Source organism: Prionailurus bengalensis, chromosome A2 (assembly GCF_016509475.1).
Source record: "Prionailurus bengalensis isolate Pbe53 chromosome A2, Fcat_Pben_1.1_paternal_pri, whole genome shotgun sequence".
NCBI lineage: Eukaryota > Metazoa > Chordata > Mammalia > Carnivora > Felidae > Prionailurus > Prionailurus bengalensis.
In genome coordinates, this window is record NC_057348.1 from 80,350,859 (window position 1) to 80,370,229 (window position 19,371).

General features: G+C 39.1%; 1 protein-coding gene across 3 annotated transcripts in view; it reads left to right on the top strand.

The window, feature by feature from the left end:
• Nucleotides 1–19,371, top strand: part of RELN (reelin) — a 533,601-nt gene that overhangs the window by 441,620 nt on the left and 72,610 nt on the right. For all 3 annotated transcript variants that reach the window (XM_043588658.1, XM_043588659.1, XM_043588660.1), the window contains exons 34-41: nt 404–677; nt 3,165–3,305; nt 3,411–3,588; nt 6,919–7,003; nt 7,843–8,025; nt 10,913–11,084; nt 11,183–11,285; nt 13,921–14,150. In XM_043588658.1, coding sequence (XP_043444593.1) covers nt 404–677; nt 3,165–3,305; nt 3,411–3,588; nt 6,919–7,003; nt 7,843–8,025; nt 10,913–11,084; nt 11,183–11,285; nt 13,921–14,150 — 1,366 coding nt within the window. The remainder of the gene's footprint in view (nt 1–403; nt 678–3,164; nt 3,306–3,410; nt 3,589–6,918; nt 7,004–7,842; nt 8,026–10,912; nt 11,085–11,182; nt 11,286–13,920; nt 14,151–19,371) is intronic.

The window sequence follows — 19,371 nt, forward strand, 5'->3', positions numbered from 1 at the left end:
GCCTGTGCTGGGGGAGACCCTTGGGGACAAAAGGAGTTGGATTGACCTCTACTACATCTCAGTGCATTCAATGGCAGCCTGCGTTAGATGTCCTTCATGTGTGATCTAAGGCTTCCTGAAAGCAGAGCAAAACATCTCTATCTGAAGACATTCCCATGTTTCATAATTTGCAGAATTGCAGATGTAAGACTCTTCAAGGTGGTAACGCTTTTCAAATTAGCAGCCTGCCATATGTCCAAGTCTAGGCTAACCCAAATAACAACAGTTAATTGGGAGATAAAAAGTCACTTCAGATAAGACATGGTTTTCATTTGCTATTGAAAGTGTTCATTACAAGCACAGATGCCAAATAAGCAAAGAGAGAACGATTATGTGCTACCATTAAACTCTTCCTTTTTTGTAGGAAAACCTCGTTATGCTGAGACCTGGGACTTCCACGTGTCAGCATCGACCTTCTTGCAGTTTGAAATGAGCATGGGGTGTAGCAAGCCCTTCAGCGACGCCCACAGCGTGCAGCTCCAGTATTCTCTAAACAATGGCAGGGACTGGCATCTCGTCACTGAAGAGTGTGTTCCTCCAACCATTGGCTGTCTGCACTACACAGAAAGTTCCGTTTATACCTCAGAAAGATTCCAGAACTGGAAGCGAATCACTGTCTACCTTCCCCTCGCCACCATGTGAGAATTGTTGTTTGGCTTCATGTCAGAACTTTAGATTCCTGTCACCTAATTTGAAAATAATTGCAATTCTACTTGGCAATTCTATTACTCTCTCATGATAATTGTGCGTGGGGTATGCCGGGGGAGGAAAAACAAGTAAAGGTACAAGGTGCTATGGGTTGAGATTTTTTTTTTTTTAAATGTAGTGAATGAGTTCCAAAAGTTTTACAGGTCTCAACTTTTCCTTGGGAACATGAAGCCTGCCCACCAGATTGACTTGTAAAAATGGGTTCTGTGTGGCTGTAAAAATAAGTGTCTACCCAATAGCCCCAGAGTGATACTTGTTCACGTCAAGCAGTATGTAAAGTCACATACATATGGAAGAGTACCCTTAGTTTCTTTCTTTTCATTCTCAATACCACAGTAGGAATAAAAAATTGGTTCCTTTGGAACACTCTTATGTTTTTTATCTTTCTTCCCCTCCCTGGCATATTTCAGATCACTGTCAGGAGTTGTATGAGGGCTTACAGCAGGCTTCCACTTTGGGGGTTTAGGCATTTGGGTGATTTGGGGATCTTTCTAGGAACCAATGTGCACTGTGGTGGCTGGTTAGAGATTGTGCCATCCTGGGACTGCTTCCCTTGGATTCCTGCCTCTCCCCACCACTACTACATTCTGAATGACAGGCAAGTTGGCCTCTGCAAGCTGCATTTGCCAGCTTCCTGCATCGGCTGGCTTCCTGATAGATGTAATGGCAGACACTGGCAGGATAATCAGAGCAGAAAGAGAGATAAACCAGGACATTCCTCCCCCTTCTCTTTCTGTGTCAAGTGCATCTTGGCCAACTTCAGTGGCTCCAGCTCCCTGGAGATAGCCCTCCATGTAACCCTGGCCTCTGGGCACCAGCAACCATGTCTGCTCCCTCTGCCCCTCCAGCTTGGACTGGTAGTGGCCTCCTGACTTTGCTCAACTCTGGTTTCCTCACCCACCCCTGTTGGCTTCTCAGCTCTGGCACTAACTATGCCTCCAGTTCCCTGTGTTAAATTCTGTCTATATCAAATACTTATAGTGGTTTCCATTTAGCTGATTCAATTCTGATTCAGAGATGCACAACCAAGTGGAGGAAAAAAATGCAGGAAACCAAAGGATTTCATTGTTTAACCTAAAATGGTTTCCTCTGGACCCTCAGAGCTTTAGCAAGTGCTTATCTATAACTCATTTATTCACTTTATTTTTATTCCACAAACATTTATTGAATATCTGTTATGTTTTAGAACACTGAGGCAGAATGAATAAGTCTACGCCAGGATCCAAATATATTATTTAGGATAACATACATCTAAGCAGTTGTTTATGATATAAAATGGTGACCATGATAATAGGGATTTTATTGAAACACAGTGGGGTACTACCTAAGTGAGTTTTGGGGGAGTTGAGAGAGATTCCTGGAGGAGCCAGTGTGTGAACTGAATAAGCGAGTAGAGCTTGTCCAGGTGAAAAGGGTTCGTGGAAAGGCATTTATGCTTTGTAAGCCAAAACAAAATCCCAAAGACCAGAAAAAGCTTGAGCTGATGGGGAAATTCAAGGATTCGGTATTGCTGGAGTATAATTATGAGGCAAGAAACGGGGAAAGATAAGACAAGGGAAGAGGTCAGATGATGAAGGGGCCACGTATATGGGCCTAAGCCAGTTGGCCTTAACATTGTTCAAGCCACCATGCTGGCAGCCATGTTGCATTGAGGGAGTACTTGTGTAGGGGAAACAATAGCCCTTAAAATGTTACTATTGAAATTGTTCTTCAAGTAGACTGTGTTCCACATTCCAAACAACTAACAAAATTCTGTGCGATCTGTTCCTAAATGAGGGTCTGTGACTGCTGTTTGTTAAAGCTGCATATCTTTCTAGATAAGGTGATCTTCTGACAGTCTATTCCAAGTTGCATATTGCAAATATAAAAGAAAATACGGGAACGCCTCACATCATTCTCACCCTCAACTTTAGGGAGCTAGAACCCCAGGCACCAAAATGGAGGCAAAACATCCACGGGGCTTCCATTTTAGTGTCTCAGAAACCGTTTAGGGACAGTAGAACAGGGATCTCAAGGCAAGAACTTTATGAGATTCCAACTTTTCTCATGTGTATCATCTTTCATCTCTTTTCCCATCCTGAACGACAGTAAATGCCTGAAAGCAAAAATCAAAATCGGACACGCTGTTCGAACACAGAATAAATCGATAGTTTGAAATAACTTTCCCGTCCCAGGTGCATTCAGAGACACTTGCATGGAAGAAAGGGTGAAATATTTAAAAAACACATTTTCTTCTACTCTCTTGCTGGTGGGTTCAGCAGGCAAGGGCACCCAGTACTTGGTATGAGAAGGGAGTATTTTGAAGTAAAGGAAATTGGAATGGGGAGGAGGGCTCTTCAAAGTGAAAGGAGAGTTAAAATAAATGTTCTCCTACTGTCAGGGTTGCTTGTCGAACCAAGTGTGTTTTCTTTGGTTAGATCTCCCAGGACCCGGTTCAGGTGGATTCAGTCCAACTACACCATGGGGGCAGACTCCTGGGCTATTGACAATGTTGTGCTGGCTTCAGGGTGCCCCTGGATGTGCTCAGGAAGAGGGATTTGCGATGCTGGACGCTGTGTGTAAGTCAATAAAACTGGCAGTTTCTTTCTTTACCCTGCAAAAATAAAAATGGCTTTTGAACTCATGACAAAGAATGCCTTTCCACCACTCCTTTTTTTTCTTAGGTGTGACCGGGGCTTTGGGGGAGCCTACTGTGTGCCCATGGTCCCCCTGCCCTCGATTCTTAAGGATGATTTCAACGGAAACCTACATCCCGACCTTTGGCCTGAAGTGTATGGTGCGGAGAGGGGGAATCTGAATGGCGAAACCATCAAATCTGGAACATCACTCATCTTTAAAGGGGTTAGATAAGATTCTGCTCCTCTACACTGCTACCAGAATTGCTTCCTCACACACTGCTCCACACAAATGCATTCCTGAATCTTCTCAGATGATGCATAATTTTATACCTAGCTGTTGTCTGCTAGCCCGGACCATGTTTCCTCCTCTGTTCAGCACAGTCATTCTTTAGGATTAATTAGGCATAAAATCTTTCCTCTACTTTGATAATCAGACCTCCGTTACTTTCTGCTGGAATTATACACACACACACACACACACACACACAAATTATGCATATGCAGTTTCTCGAATCTTGACTTCTAGAATGTAGGGGTTTATGTGGTGTTGAATATATAACTTTCAGAATTGTAGAAACTGATTTTATAAAAGGTCTTTGCCATTTGCTTTCTTTTTCCCCCCTTTTCCTCCTGTTAATGGAGCCCTTTCATGACTTCAAGAAAGCCAAACTTGTGAGTCAAGTGACCTAGCATTCTCGGACATTGTTAGTATGTTTTTGTATTTCAACCTAGATGTCTGGTGAGAGAGACGTTAAGCAATTATGTGAAGCACTGTACCGGTTGGCACATCTTCCTGTGTGAATATATGCTTTATTGCATCTCCCAGCATGGGGAAATCGGCTGATCTAGATGTGCAAATGAAATCTTTAACAATAATCTGCATGGGTTTCTGTACAACCCTAATGATGAACACCTAATACTTAGAAAATTGGACACTCTGGAACTTTTTCAATTATAGCTGATAGATACTGCTTATCACCCTTGTTTGAATCCTGAACTCTTTTCAAGCTTGGATGAGAGAGAAAAAAACCCTTAGGGGTTTGAGAGATTTATAAGTCCCTAAGAGCTATGAGAGGCCAAAGAAATGGAGGTGGGACCCTTCAGGATGGAAACTACTGGTTTTTCTGTGTGTGCGTGCGTGCATGTTTGTGTGTTTTCAGTCTTGTCTGAGGCATTAGCTCTCATGACCACTGGCTCACTTCCCATCTGTTTGCAACAGGGACAAGACCAAAAAAGTGGAAGCCCTGAGACTTTTCATGATTTAAATATCTTTACCTGATAAATTTTTAAGTAATGGAATTAACCTGGTCCCTAGATCCTATAAAGGAGGAAGACACACGGTGTGTTCTATTTTCCCTTTAGCCATCCAAATGCAAGAGCAGCCAAGCATTGTACGTGTTAGACATATTATCTATCAGCCCTGCAAGATGGAGAGAGGGCTCAGCATGTGCCATTCAGTAGCCTGCAGTTTGACCTAGAAAGGCATTCTTTCGTAAAAAAGGAAATGATAGTACCTCTTTAATGTTTATAGATTCAGTAGCACTATCAGCTATTCAAATAGCTTGTTGGATACCAAAGAACTCCCACATTTAGCCCAAATGGATTAATGAATCCAGAAAAAGGATGAGAAAAGAAACCTATCTATGGGAGCTAGAATATACACAGGAGCAGGGCCTACAAGTTCCATCATGTAATTAATATCAAGGGCCGAACTATAAGCCGATACTGCAAACGTGAAACATACTTTCATGTAGGTCATGCCCACTTTCTACACAGTCTTTCCTACAAGATGCAACGTGAAATGGTCGTTTTATGGCTAATCTGTATTTGCCCACGGGAACCACTTTATCCTTAAATTCCATAATCAAGGGAGCAGAGTCATCATATTCTTCTAACTTACTGTTAGTAAGGGATCTTTATTAGCTGGATCTATTAACTACCCACCTCAGAGCTTTTTCATGGCAAGTTGAAGAAGTCACCATTCCTCATAACCTCCACCTCTACATGGCACCAAGCTGTAAGACCCTTCAAGGCTTTGTGCTTATCAGAGTATGAGGGAGAGAGGAGAGACAGTGAGACATGAAGAATAGGCATTGATTAGATGCCACAGACTGATCAGGGCAGTGAGTTATTAGGATAAAAGAAAAACGAAGATTGGGAATAGAAGGATTTTCAAATGCAACCTTCAATCCTAGAAGCTTGAATCTATGCATTATAAAGTTCGGGGATACGTATGCATGCGGTTACTTTTTCATTACAGTATTAAATCATTCTCAAATTCTAAATTTAGCATTATCTGGCTTTCTTCTCCCCACAGCCAAAGATGATTTAATAAACCAAACACTAGTGTCCCATAAAGGGTGGAAGATAAGTTTCACAGTCTGACATATCTGGGTTTGAATTCTACCACTACTGCTTTTAAACTGTACAATCTTGAGCAAGTTACTTTCTCTGAGTACCAGTTTCCTTCTGTGCATCAGAAAGATAATAATTTCTTGCCCTTACAAGTTTATGTGTTTTAAAGAAGTGTCTATTTTAGAACCCAGCATGTTATAGACATTCAGTAATATGGTTGCCATGACAAAATTAGTTCTATTTAAAATTTTTCAGTTGTTGAGCATTGTGCTTTCTAGTAAATATTAAGAAAAAGAGGAAGAGTTTACTTTCTCTAGCTAAAATTACATTGGGTGTTTGTTAGTTGATAATTAAGAAATCCAGTGTCCATTCAGTGTCACATAGCCCTATGTCGCCAAAGAGTCACTTCATTCAGAAGTCATAGCCAAGTAAGAAACTAAATAGTAATGCCTATTTGTACCTTAGGACATATGCATAGAGAAATTCTATTTTCCTGGCTGTCACTGCAGTGCTTTAAACACACGGAGAAAACAAGCTACGGAGCTGTCAATCTCAGGCAACCAGAAATAGTTAATTAGCAGAAAAAATTACCAAAGCTAATGTGATCGCTTTCTTTCTTCTTTGGCTTCTCTGCATGAACAGTTACAGCCGAAGCATGGAGACTTGCTTAGTTATGCCTTATTTAACTTGACCAACTGGAGGGTGTTGTGTCAGCCTGAATGAGAGCCTCCCAGGGCTGTCAGCATGCACAAAGGAGTAGTAAGTTCCTGAGACTCCTTGGAACCCTGTAAAAGTTACCTATTAATTCCCAACTTCCAGCAGGCTCACTTGGCAGAGAATTTCCGTCTGATTCCTCATTACTCCTCTCATGGCATGCTGTGGTCAAAGGAGGCAACTTTTTTAAAAAGGCCTGTAGATATGTAATGCTATCATTTTTGCACTGCTTTTCATAAAAGTCACAGCAAAGCGTGGTTTAGAGTTGAGACAATGAAATTGTGTTATGCAATCATAGGACATGAGAGCCTCAAGAAAGGGAAAATCATCAATTTTTCCTTTTGAACTGGACCAAACATTGCTTCTTGATCATTACTTATATGTATCTATTACTTAGTTAATACAAGTTAAGTGTTTAAAAGTCAAAGGAAAATAATTTTGCAGATGAAATAAAGTTGCTTAACATATATGTTGTTGTTTTCAGGAAGGACTGAGGATGTTTATTTCAAGAGATCTCGACTGTACCAATACTATGTATGTCCAGTTTTCACTTAGGTTTATAGCAAAAGGTAAGCTATTTCTATGGGTAGAATTCATTATTTCCCTTCAGAAGAACTCCCTCTTACCTTGCACAATTACTCCCCCACAAAGAAAAAATGGATTTGAGGCCCATAGATTCTCTTACATGGAAGAACTAACATAAACTTGAGTAAATAAACATTCACAAATGCGCTTCTATAATCTAAGTTCATCTTAATATAAGGGTAAGGTAACTACTGATTTTGCAATAATTTTATATAGGTGTAGTAAGTAATCATGCTAGTTCTATGGTAAATTTATCATCATGTCCCTGAGTCTTTTTTCCACCACCACTTCCTAGGTGTAAGGATTTTATGTTTTAAAATTTTAACTTATGGAAATTTTGGATTTTCTTTGACAGATGTGAACCCAAAAGAGACAGCTCTTTGCCACTATGACCTTTCATATTAACTAAACCATTTTCTCGACAAATAATGCCATTTGGATATAATAAACTTTCAAGTTGATTTTTGCTTGTATCCTAAGATTTAAACATTTGACCTTTTGTAAAATTGCGATGCCTGTAGAATCAAAATTTTCTTATGTAATATTTCCTAACTGAAATATAGAAAGAAATGTGTTCATATCTGAGAAAGAGAGAGATACTGTCATGTGAAAATCTAAGATCTGGTGTGCATTTTGAGATACATTCATACAGAAAGCCCCACCTGTCATAGCTTTAAGCTGCCTCCCAAGCATTTGGACTATAAAGCCTCTATGCAAATACAGGTCAGCTTATGCATCAATGCCCGAAGAATAGTCTCTTAGAACATACCACTTCCCCATTTTTATCACAATATGTTTTATGCCTGTGGTATCTTCTTTTTAGGTACCCCGGAGAGGTCTCACTCTATTCTATTACAATTCTCCATCAATGGGGGAATCACTTGGCTCCTAATGGATGAATTTTACTTCCCTCAAACAACAAACATACTTTTCATTAATGTCCCCTTGCCATATACTGCCCAAACCAACGCTACAAGATTCAGACTCTGGCAGCCTTATAATAATGGTAAGAATGCCCATGTTCTCCTATGATCAAAACTGACTGTGACCTTTTAACGTGTGTTTCTAAGATGTGGAGGGAGTGTTTGTCAACTGAGTGGTTTAGTTGTCCGTAACACACATTTTGCATGCTTCCCTTTTGAGGCGTCTCAATGAATATTTAACTTTATATATCTTTATCACCTCTTTGTACTTGACTCATAAGTTCTCTTGCTAATGTAAATATAGCAAAAGCCTCTTACAGAGCTAAGGTTTTTAAAAAATAATTCAGCATTATCATTAGCCACTCATCAACTATAACTACATTCTTGCTAAATTCATTTAGGAATACATAGTTCTTCTGAATGTGGCATTTCAGTAGTGAGATAGAACAACATTGTAGCAAAATACCATGACAAAAACAGAGGGACTTACACCAAGCAGATAGTGGCTTAGATAAAATATTCTTATCACATACACTCGCTTCAGTGATAAGTTAAAGTGAATGTATAATTTAATAGCATTTTCAAATGGTTACAGAAAATGATTTTACAAATTTGTAATGTTTTATTGCTTCCAATATTTCTATTAACTGCTGATTATAAAGGACCAGACTCTACCAAATCATGCATTTAATGGCCTGAGTAAGCATGGAGATATCACATTAAGCAGATTCTTTGCAGAGGTAACACAGAAATGGATAAGAAAACTGTACTGCTGTCTCTAAAATTTAACCTGAATATTTACTTTATAACTCATAAACCAAAGAAAAATGTAACTTATTATGAACAGTAAAAATAATCTTTTAAAATCACCAAATAAAAGTGGAAAGAAAGAAAGAAAAGAAAGAAAGAAAGAAAGAAAGAAAGAAAGAAAGAAAGAAAGAAAGAGAAAAGAAAAAGAAAAAGAAAAAAATGTGGGAGTTTCACAGTCCAAAGGATCATTGTCTTCACGGTATGATTAGAATGCTTACCTGATTATTATTTTTATTTTTTAAACTTATTTTCAAGTTAGTTAACATACAGTGTAGTCTTGGCTTCAGGAATAGAACCCAGTGATTCATCTCTTAAGTGTGACACCCACTGCTCATCCTGAAAAGTGCCTTCCTTAATGCTTGTCACCCATTTAAGCCACCCCCCCCAACCTGCCCCTCCAGCAACCTTCAGTTTGTTCTCTGTATTTAAGTCTCTCATTACCTGATTTTTCTTCACTGTTTTCACCAAATGCTTCCAAAACAAGAAAAGAGAAGACTACTTGAATTAGAACAGTGATAGATTTAGAGAGACACATGTGACTTCATTTAAAACTACAGGCTCCTATTTCTAGATTCTTTGTTTTTATGGATTTTTTAAACTTTTTATTTATTTTTGAGAGACAGAGGGCGACAGAGCATGAGCCAGGGAAGGGCAGAGAGAGAGGGGGACACAGAATCTGAAGCAGGCTGCAGGCTGTGAGCTGTCGGCACAGAGCCCGATGCCGGGCTCAAACTCATGAACTGTGAGATCATGACCTGAGCCGAAGTCGGACGCTTAATTGACTGAGCCACCGAGGTGCCCCTCTAGATGCTTTTATTTTATTTTATTTTATTTTATTTTATTTTATTTTTAAGAACTGTAGTAAAAGTAAAAATCAGTGAGGAAGCAACCTTGCGGAATCCTGATGTTTCTGGTTGGCATGGTCTTACCTCCTTGTTTCCTTCAGTCCAAACAGTGCTTTGCAAAAGCAGCCTGGGTTTGCCCTTCTTATCTACTCAGTAGTATCTTTAAACACCCAGCCTATGCTGCTGAATCAAATTCTATGACAGCCTAAGTAGTGATTTTACTGGTTTTCTGTACATTCCCATGTCACTTCAAATAAACATAAAACTTTTGAAAAGTGTTAAGAAAAAAATGTATATAACACAGGGTATTTTCTTCTTTGTCTTTTTTTTTTTTTAATTTTTATTTGAGAGAGAGCGCACGGAAGAGGGTTGGAAGGAGAGAGGGAATCTCAAGCAGGCTCTACGCTCTGCAGTGCAGAGCCCAACATGGGGCTCGATCCCACAACTCTGGGATCATGACCTGAGCCAAAATCAAGAGGCAGACAATCAACCAGCTGAGCCACATAGGCGCCCCTCTTCTGTGTAGTTTTTAACAATTAAATAAAATTATGCATTAGGCCAATGTTTTAGTGACCACAGTTCTTTGACCTGACCAAAGCATGATGCTAAGTCATGGGTTGACTCTAAAAGCTCATTAGTTGGGGCACTTGAGTGGCTCAGTCAGTTGAGCGACCGACTTTGGCTCAGGTCATGATCTCATAGTTCATGAGTTCAAGCCCCACATCGGGCTCACTGCTGTCAGAGCAGAGCCTACTTGGGATTCTCTCTCTCTCCCTCTCTCTCTGCCCCTCCCCTGTTGGCACTATCTCAAAAATAAGTAAATATTTAAAAAATTAAATAAATAAATAAATAAATAAAATAAAAGGTCATGAGTTTCTCCTTGGATAGACTAGCGTACCTCAGTTTACAATCCACAGGCTTGATCGCCCATCTTCACAGATTTAGATATCTTACAGATTCCACTAAACCGTGAAAACGTAACTCAAATCCCATTCTTGGGGGTTGGGCGGGGGGGTCGTTAGCACCACTGTAACTGGAAGGCAGCACACTTTCACAAACTATTTGTCTCAGCTTCCTGAAATCAGTGAGGCTGTTCCATGCTATGTCAATTTAATATGACTGAAAACTTAATTTTTTCTCCTACTTGAACCACTGTAGGTACACTGTTATATAGTTTCTGTTTCTTTTTCTGGAAGGCCTATATCTAACCTGTTGTCACTGATTGCCTTCTATCCTTTACTTTCTTCCCTTGAGCAAAAATATGTCTCTGATTTGTACCATTGGAAAACCTTTTTTTAACCCAAAATTGCCTTAGGTAAAAAAGAAGAAATCTGGATTGTTGACGACTTCATTATTGATGGGAATAATCTAAACAACCCTCTGATGCTTCTGGATACATTTGACTTTGGACCCAGAGAAGACAATTGGTTTTTCTATCCCGGTGGTAACATTGGTCTTTATTGCCCATATTCTTCGAAAGGAGCCCCGTAAGTCTTTAATTGAGATGCCAAAAATAAAACCACTGCTGTACACAAATCATGATGAACTTTTGCCCTAATGGATTTCTGGTTTTCTTATATAACAGTGAGGAAGATTCAGCTATGGTATTTGTTTCAAATGAAGTTGGTGAGCATTCCATTACCACCCGTGACCTGGATGTGAATGAGAACACCATCATCCAGTTTGAGGTACTTGACTCTGTTCTATCAGAAATGCTTTCAGTTGTATCTTGAACAAAAGCCAGGAAAGCGAAGGAAAATCTCAGATAATTTCATGCATTATAACTTCCCATTTTTGTGCAAGGACCAAAAAAGGTTTTACATCACAATTCATTTTTATTAGCAGAACCAATTGTCCTACTAAGGCTTACTTCTGAATTTTTGTCCTTTATCATAGTCTCCCACCTACTACAATGGGAAGTTGTTGAAATAAATTATTTTAAACATTTTAAAAATGAAAAGAGCCATGCTAATCTTATGTTATTGTTTTCACGGTTTTTATGCGTTTAAGACCCAGTCAACATAATGACCATTATACCCTGCCAGCACATTTCTATGATGTGTATCATGGTGCCGTGAATTTTAACACCACACTATTTTTATAATTTTTGTGTATTTCATTAATATTCATGGACCCCTTATAATTTTGAGGAGAGCAAATTAATAATGTATAAAAGAAAACTTTTATGTGTTTTGAAGACTTAGATAAAATCAGCAGAAGCAAGGGTGTGCTGTGCCAGCATTCAATATCATTAACTTTCAGAAGTGCTTGTTTCATAGCTGAGGTCTATATCAACCTTTGGGAAGACATAAAATAGTGCCTAATTGCATCAACAAAATTGTGAATATTTGTTTTATTTTTTATTTTTTTCATATGGGTCTTTAAATTTTTTTATATTTTTAATTTTATTTTTTATTTTTTTAAATTTACATCCAAATTAGTTAGCATATAGTGCACCAATGATTTCAGGAGTAGATTCCTTAGTGCCTCTTACCCATTTAGTCCATCCCCCCTCCCACAGCCCCTCCAGTAACTCTCAGTTTGCTCTCCATATGTAAGAGTGTCTTCTGTTTTGTCCCCCTCCCTGTTTTTATATTATTTTTGTTTCCCTTCCCTTATGTTCATCTGTTTTGCCTCTTAAAGTCCTCATATGAGTGAAGTCATATGATTTTTGTCTCTCTCTGACTGACTCATTTCACTTAGCATTATACCCTCCAGTTCCATCCACATAGTTGTAAATGGCCAGATTCATTCTTTTTGATTGCCGAGTAATACTCCATTGTATATATATACCACATCTTCTTTATCCATTCATCCATCGATGGACATTAGGGCTCTTTCCATACTTTGGCTATTGTTGATAGTGCTACTATAAACATGGGTGCATGTGTCCCTTCGAAACAGCACAGCTATATCCCGTGGATAAATGCCTAGTAGTGCAATCACTGGGTCGTAGGGTAGTTCTATGTTTAGTTTTTTGAGGAAACTCCATGCTGTTTTCCAGATTGGCTGCACCAGCTTGCATTCCCATTGAATATTTGTTTTAGATTAACTATCTGTAGCCTCTAAATTAGACTTCTCTTTTGCCTCTCAAAAGTTCAGAGACCAAATGATGCCTTTGTGGAGAAATTATTCTGTATCTATTTTAAACTTTGTTTTATTTTCTAATTTTATTTTAAGTTACTTAAATATTATATTTTCTAAATTGATGCTTAAATGTTAATAAAAAGTAGTGCCTGTGGCCCTGTTCTGTTATCAAAAGGATCTAGGTAGAAACAAATGCCTGTAGTTGAAAAGTTTATCAAATGTTGATAGTTTACTCATCAAAAGGCACAAGGAGTAAGTTCAACAACAAAAATTATAAATATATCCAGTTGCTACAACAGCAAGAAAATATTAATCTCAATTGCAAGAGGGGAAAATTTCATAGAAAGAATTATATGCATTTATTTAATTAAGTTTTAGTTTATTTACTTGAAAGCGTGGAAAAAGGAATGAAGTGGTTATTTACCTAATGATTAAGAGGATCTTTCTGAGAAACACTCTCCCTGTGCCAGGGAAATGGTGACAGTAATTATATTTTGTTTTGTTTTAATATTGAATACATATTAAAGTTTCTTCACATGCAAAACTTGGGGGGTTATTTGTAAGGTGTCACAAGAAGGAAAACAGAAGCTCTTCCAGGTCTCCTGGATGGCTCAGTTGGTTGAGCGTCCGACTTCGGCTCAGGTCATGATCTCGCAGTTTGTGAGTTCAAGCCCTGCGTCAGGCTCTGTGCTGACAGCACAGAGCCTGGAGCCTGCTTCGGATTCCGTGTCTCCCTCTCTCTCTGCCCGTCCCCTGCTCATGCTCTGTCTCTCTCTGTCAAAAATAAATAAACATTAAAAAAAAAAAATTTTTTTAAAAAGAAGCTCTTCCTATTTAGCAGACTGAAAAAAAAAAAAAGAAATAAACAAACAGCTAGTGGTTAGAAATAAGGAAATGGTCTTTTCATTACGACTTGCTTGGCTTGGCTATGAAAGTAGGCCAGAGGTAAAATTTGGACTCTTTGCCACACTCTGCCTTCCCCACTTCCTAGCTTTTTATAAAATGAGGGAAAATAAAATTTTTATGAGGTCCTTTGAGGTTCTTTATGAAAAAATTATTATTTGAAGGTAATATATGATATTACTCAGTTAGGCAAAACAGAATTTTAGAGTGTTAAATATTTCAGCAAGACAGTTCCCAGGAAAATGGACTCTCGAGAAAATAATGAAGTGGTGAATCATTTCAAGGCTTGTTGCTCCGAAGTAATTTGTATGATTTTTTTTCTTCTTCCCCAAGATCAATGTTGGCTGCTCCACTGATAGCTCATCTGCTGATCCGGTCAGACTGGAATTTTCAAGGGACTTTGGGGCGACCTGGCACCTGCTACTCCCCCTGTGCTACCACAGCAGCAGCCACGTCAGCTCCCTGTGCTCCACCGAGCACCACCCGAGCAGTACCTACTATGCAGGGACCACCCAGGGCTGGAGGAGGGAGGTCGTGCACTTCGGGAAGCTGCACCTTTGTGGGTGAGGACACCGCACTTTTCTCATTGGACGGTTTTCTGGCTGATGTCATCCTTGACTTGCCACTTCGTCAGGGGCATCTTCCAGCTTACGTTTCTTCCTCATTCTCTGCTTCAGCAGATCACTGGATGTTCAAAACATAGGACACTGAGCTGACACTACTCACTTATAGTTTGAGGATAGATTTAAAAGAGCGCTCCATGGACTCCACCCTGTAGTGGTTTGTATCCCCATGGGTCTTTATTAGATCACTTAAGAAGCAACAGAAATACGATTCTCTCCTAATGTAATTCTCCCCCCTCCTGCCCCACCTCCCAATATAAATGCAGTTAGAATTTTATGACTTTCAGGGCGCCAGGGTGGCTCAGTCGGTTAAGTATCTGACTTCAACTCAGGTCATCATTTCACAGTTCATGAGTTCAAGCCCCGCATCAGGCTCTGTGCCAATAGCTGAGCCTGCTTTGGATTCTGTGTCTCCCTCTCTCTGTGCCCATGCCCAGCTTGTGCTCTGTCTCTCTCTCTCAAAAATTAATAAACGTTTTAAAAAAAAAGAATTTTATGACTTTCAGACATCTACCTGTGTCCCTTGTGTAGGGAGAAGGCACAGCTGGAGGATGGAACCCCACAGAAAATCTAGATGTCTCATTAAAAAAAAAAACTGCTCCACTCTCTCCCCCACCCCGCGCCCCAGGCATTTCTGCTTTTTCAACCTCTCTCAGCATTCTTGTTACATATATTTGACTCTTCTGTTGAAAGCTATTTGGAGATAAAGGACTTCAATTCTAATAGAAATGAAATGAAAAGTATGGTTCAAAATATAAAACTAATAATACAAGTGAACAAAGAGAGGAAGTCAACAAAGCAGGCTGCCTCTGAATTTGTCTTTTCTCTTAGAAGAAAGAACTCATTCTTTCAGGGGATGTCAAGAAAAGAAGAAAGTACTAATATACTTTCAAGATGGAAATAGATTTACATTCCCAATGTGAAACTCAGCGTAATTAGAAGGCTTGGGTCTTCAAGCAAAACTACTAATACCTAGTACTTTTCCAAAAGGGTGAAAGTGAATTTTCACATGTCTGCATTCTCTTTGAACATAAATCCATTTGCTTCTCATCATATCATCAGCATAATTTTTATAATTTGACTGCTAAGGACTTGAATATTTTGTGCTTTCAAGTACATCATTTGGTAATTCTTGCTATTACACCAGGATATTATCCCAATGGAAAATCCCAACTGTTTAAAAAAAAAAAAAAGGCATTACTAAGCAAAATGTTCTCAAAAAGATAGAGCTAACAGTTCGGCCAGCACAACCAGAAAGCTGCCATTGTGGACGGTGGGAGGATTGTGTGTAGAAGAATAGGGCAGGGAGAAATAGCTCAGGAAAAACTTTTCAGCCAAAATCAGTTGTATTATTTAAGATTATATGTTGCAGGAAATATAAAGAGGCTTACCAAAAAGTAGAAGAGCTTACTGGAAGCATACTGGTGAAGTTGCATTGACCCCACCTAGAAAGTGTGAGGACCTCAGCAAAAGGAGTGTGGACCCCCATTTTTATCATGCTGACTTTACTCTCACTCAGCAAATCACAGTTCTCATGTGCTGGAGCTCTTAATTCCATATTTCTGGGAAAGAAAATCTGAGTCACTCATCTATAGCCAGAAAGCTAAGCTATGGAACAGAAGCCTAGCTGTCAAAACTCCATGTAGTTAGCATAGGCAGAGAAAAGGCCTACTGGCCAATCACACAGACACCTATGACCAAAACCTTAACCATTATGGTATTGTTGACAGCCCCAAGCTTTCTCTCTCTCTCTCTCTCTCTCTCTTTTTTTAAGTTCGTTATTTTGAGAGAGAGAGTGCGCGCATGCACACAAGTGGAGAAGGGGCAGAGAGAGAAGGAAGAGAGAAAATGCCATGAGAATCTCCTCACTGACAGTATGGAGCCCTATGTGGGGCTCAAACTTACAAACTGTGAGATCATGACCTGAGCCAAAATCAAGAGTTGGACGCTTAACCAACTGAGCCAATCACGCACCCCACCAGGCTTTCTCATTAATGGACCTCTAATTTCCTCCTGTTCTCAGCTAAGAATTGGATTAACTAGGAAACAACCCTGAAGATAAGTTGTAGGCCTTGAGCTAAATTTTTTTAACAACTGAGACTTGTTTCAGCAAGTTCCCGCATTGGAAATAATCCTCTTTAAAGAAGTATGCAGTAAAGTCACAGGACAGTGCCCCAGTGTCATGGAAATCACCAAACTTACCATTGGTAATGTCCATTGGGCTGTGTTGATGCATAGGGAAATACAATTTGGAAATCTGAGCAAGAGAAATTACAAGGCAATATAATTTGAACAAGAGAAATGTATATATTTTCACCTATTGGTTTGGGGTGTCAGTTTAAAATATACCTCCTCCAATTTTAAAGGTACAGAACTTAGACCATCATGCTATTTGTACTCCGTGTCATTTTTATTTCCATAAAAAAAAAGTATATCTGTTGAAGAGGCCTGCCCACTCTCAGAATGGTTTAAACCTACCTTTCAAATTGCCTTCAACCATTTCTTGCAAAGAGAAGATTTTGCCTTCATAGTGTTGTCTAGTCCATGTTTCAGTAAAAGAATTAGCACCCTTCTTAAAACCCACACAGGCATGAATTGCTGGAAGGCAAAAGTTAAATTTTCTCCAACTCAGTGAACCATTCCTTGGTTTGTATTCAACATGGTACATAGTGACAGCACAAGCTAGATGCTAAAATATATATTTATAACCCATATTTAAATGACCCCTTTCTGTGCACCTTACTAGGCACCAGGTACCCAAAAAGTATATGAAATGTTTTCAGGTGCAGAAATGACCATTTTTGCCTCCACATACAGTCCGTTCACATTTGAAGCATGAAGTACTGAGCTTTCATTGAGTTTTGTTCACATCACCTTTGTGTCCTTTTTGTCTAGAGTCTTTTTGTGGTTAAAACTTCCTAATTGCTTTTGCTTTACACACTTTCATAATGAGTCAACCAAAACCCCCATTTAATGAAAGCACTGTTGTATGCTTGCAATTTTAAGTTTACGTTTAAAAAACAGGTCCTTTTGAATACCACTGGCTTGGGAGAACAGACGCTGACATTCATCAGGGAGGGTGGCAGTGAGAAATTTTCAAAATAAGATTTCAGCAGAAGGGAACCACAGTGGAACCAGACCCTTCAGCCCATTTATCATAGTGCTTGCAGTTTCCGTGTCAAGGCAGGTGAACAATAATAAATATCCAACCAAGGTGGTTCATTTGTATTCAGAACATTTGAATAAATAAGAAGTTCAAAAAAATCCGTGTAGGCTTTTGTTCAAAGGAAAACTCTAGCCATTTCCCTCAGCTCAGCAGTCTGAAAGTTCAAAGGGTAGAAAGTGCTTCTTGCCAAGACTAAACTCTGACAAGTATTTTAAAATAAAATGTAATTATGAACTGGCATTTTGGGAGCAGCTCCATATAGTGGGAGTCTTGATATAAACAATGAAATTAGGGTTAAAATTATATGTGGGAACCTGACTCCATCTGCTTTACTATCTACTAAACTTTAGAAGCCTTATAAATACTTCTAAAATTGACTTCTAATTTCTGTTTCTCCTTATTTAATTCTGAATTGGGTTTCTATGATAACTGGAAATGGGACGAATTCACAGGGTACAAAAATGAGTGTGTATGCCATGTCTGTAGCCATGCCCTCAAAAGCAAACCCGTCTTCTTTGAACTGAGTTTTGTGTATAATGAAATACTAAACTATTTCTCGACTGCTACCTAAATATGTAGGTTATTTCCAAGAAGCTAACTTATCATCAGCAATGTGATAGCACAATAATTGTGATAGCACAATTTACTTACAAATAAAAGAGAAAATTATCTTTGATTTAAAAAGAAATTAAGATGGGGCACCTGGGTGGCTCAGTTGGTTAAGCATCTGACTTCAGCTCAGGTCATGATCTCAAGGTTTGTGAGTTCAGGCCCACATTGGGCTTTCTGCGGTCAGCAGAGAGCCTGCTTTGAATCCTCTGTCCCTCTCTCTCTGCCCCTCCCCTGTTCATTCTCTCTCTCTCTCTGCTCCTCTGCTCACTCCCTCTCTCAAAAATAAATAAAGGGGTGCCTGGGTGGCTTAGTCAGTTGAGCGTCTGACTTCGGCTCAGGTCATGATCTTACAGCTTGTGAGTTCGAGACCCACATCGGGCTCTGTGTTGACAGCTCAGAGCCTGGAGCCTACTTCGGGTTCTGTTTCTCCCTCTCTCTCTCTGCCCCTTCCCCACTCACACTCTGTCTCTCTCTCAAAAAATAAAAAAAAATTTTTAAAAATTGTTTAACATATAAATAAACATTTAAAAAAACAAAAAAGAAAATCTTTAAAATAATAATAAAAAAAGTAATTAAGAAATAAGAGGCATCTAACCAAACAAATTTGATTTTGTCACTCCTCTCTTTAAAATAATCTTGTGCGGGCACCTGGGTGCCTCAGTCAGTTAAGCATCCAACTATAGCTCAGGTCATGATCTCACAGTTTGTGAGTTCAAGCCCCACATTAGGCTCTGTGCTGACAGCTCAGAGCCTGGAGACTGCTTCAGATTCTGTGTCTCCCTCTCTCCCTGCCCCTCCCCTGCTCGTACTCTGTCTCTTTCTCAAAAATAAATAAACATTTAAAAAATTAAAAATTAATTTAAATAATCTTATGCAGTTCTCTGTTACCAATAGGATAAAATCCAAAAACCTCAGTCTGGCTCTTGAGGCTCTTTACAACAAATGACAAACAACATATAGTGTATATGAAACACTGTACTGGGCACCACAAAAGAGTCAAAGAAGAAAGAGGCATAGGCATTGGCCTCTAGGAGCTCAAAATTAATAGGGGAAATAGGTACACTTTTAAATATCTCCAGCTGGGATAACTATAATAATGGAAATTCTGTCAAAAATATGGCAGAGAGAGAAAGTAAAGGACTAGTTATTTCCCATATGACCCAGCAATTCTATCATTCTACCCAAAAGAATTGAAAACAGGTATTCGAGCAAATGCTTGTACACAAATGTTCATAGAAGCACAGTTTACAATAGCCAAAAGCTAGAAACAAACAGATGTCCATCAGCTGATGAATGGACAAAGAAAGTTGGTATACCCACACAATGGAATATTATTCAGCCATAAAAAGGAATGAAATCTGATACTTGCTACAACCTGGGTGA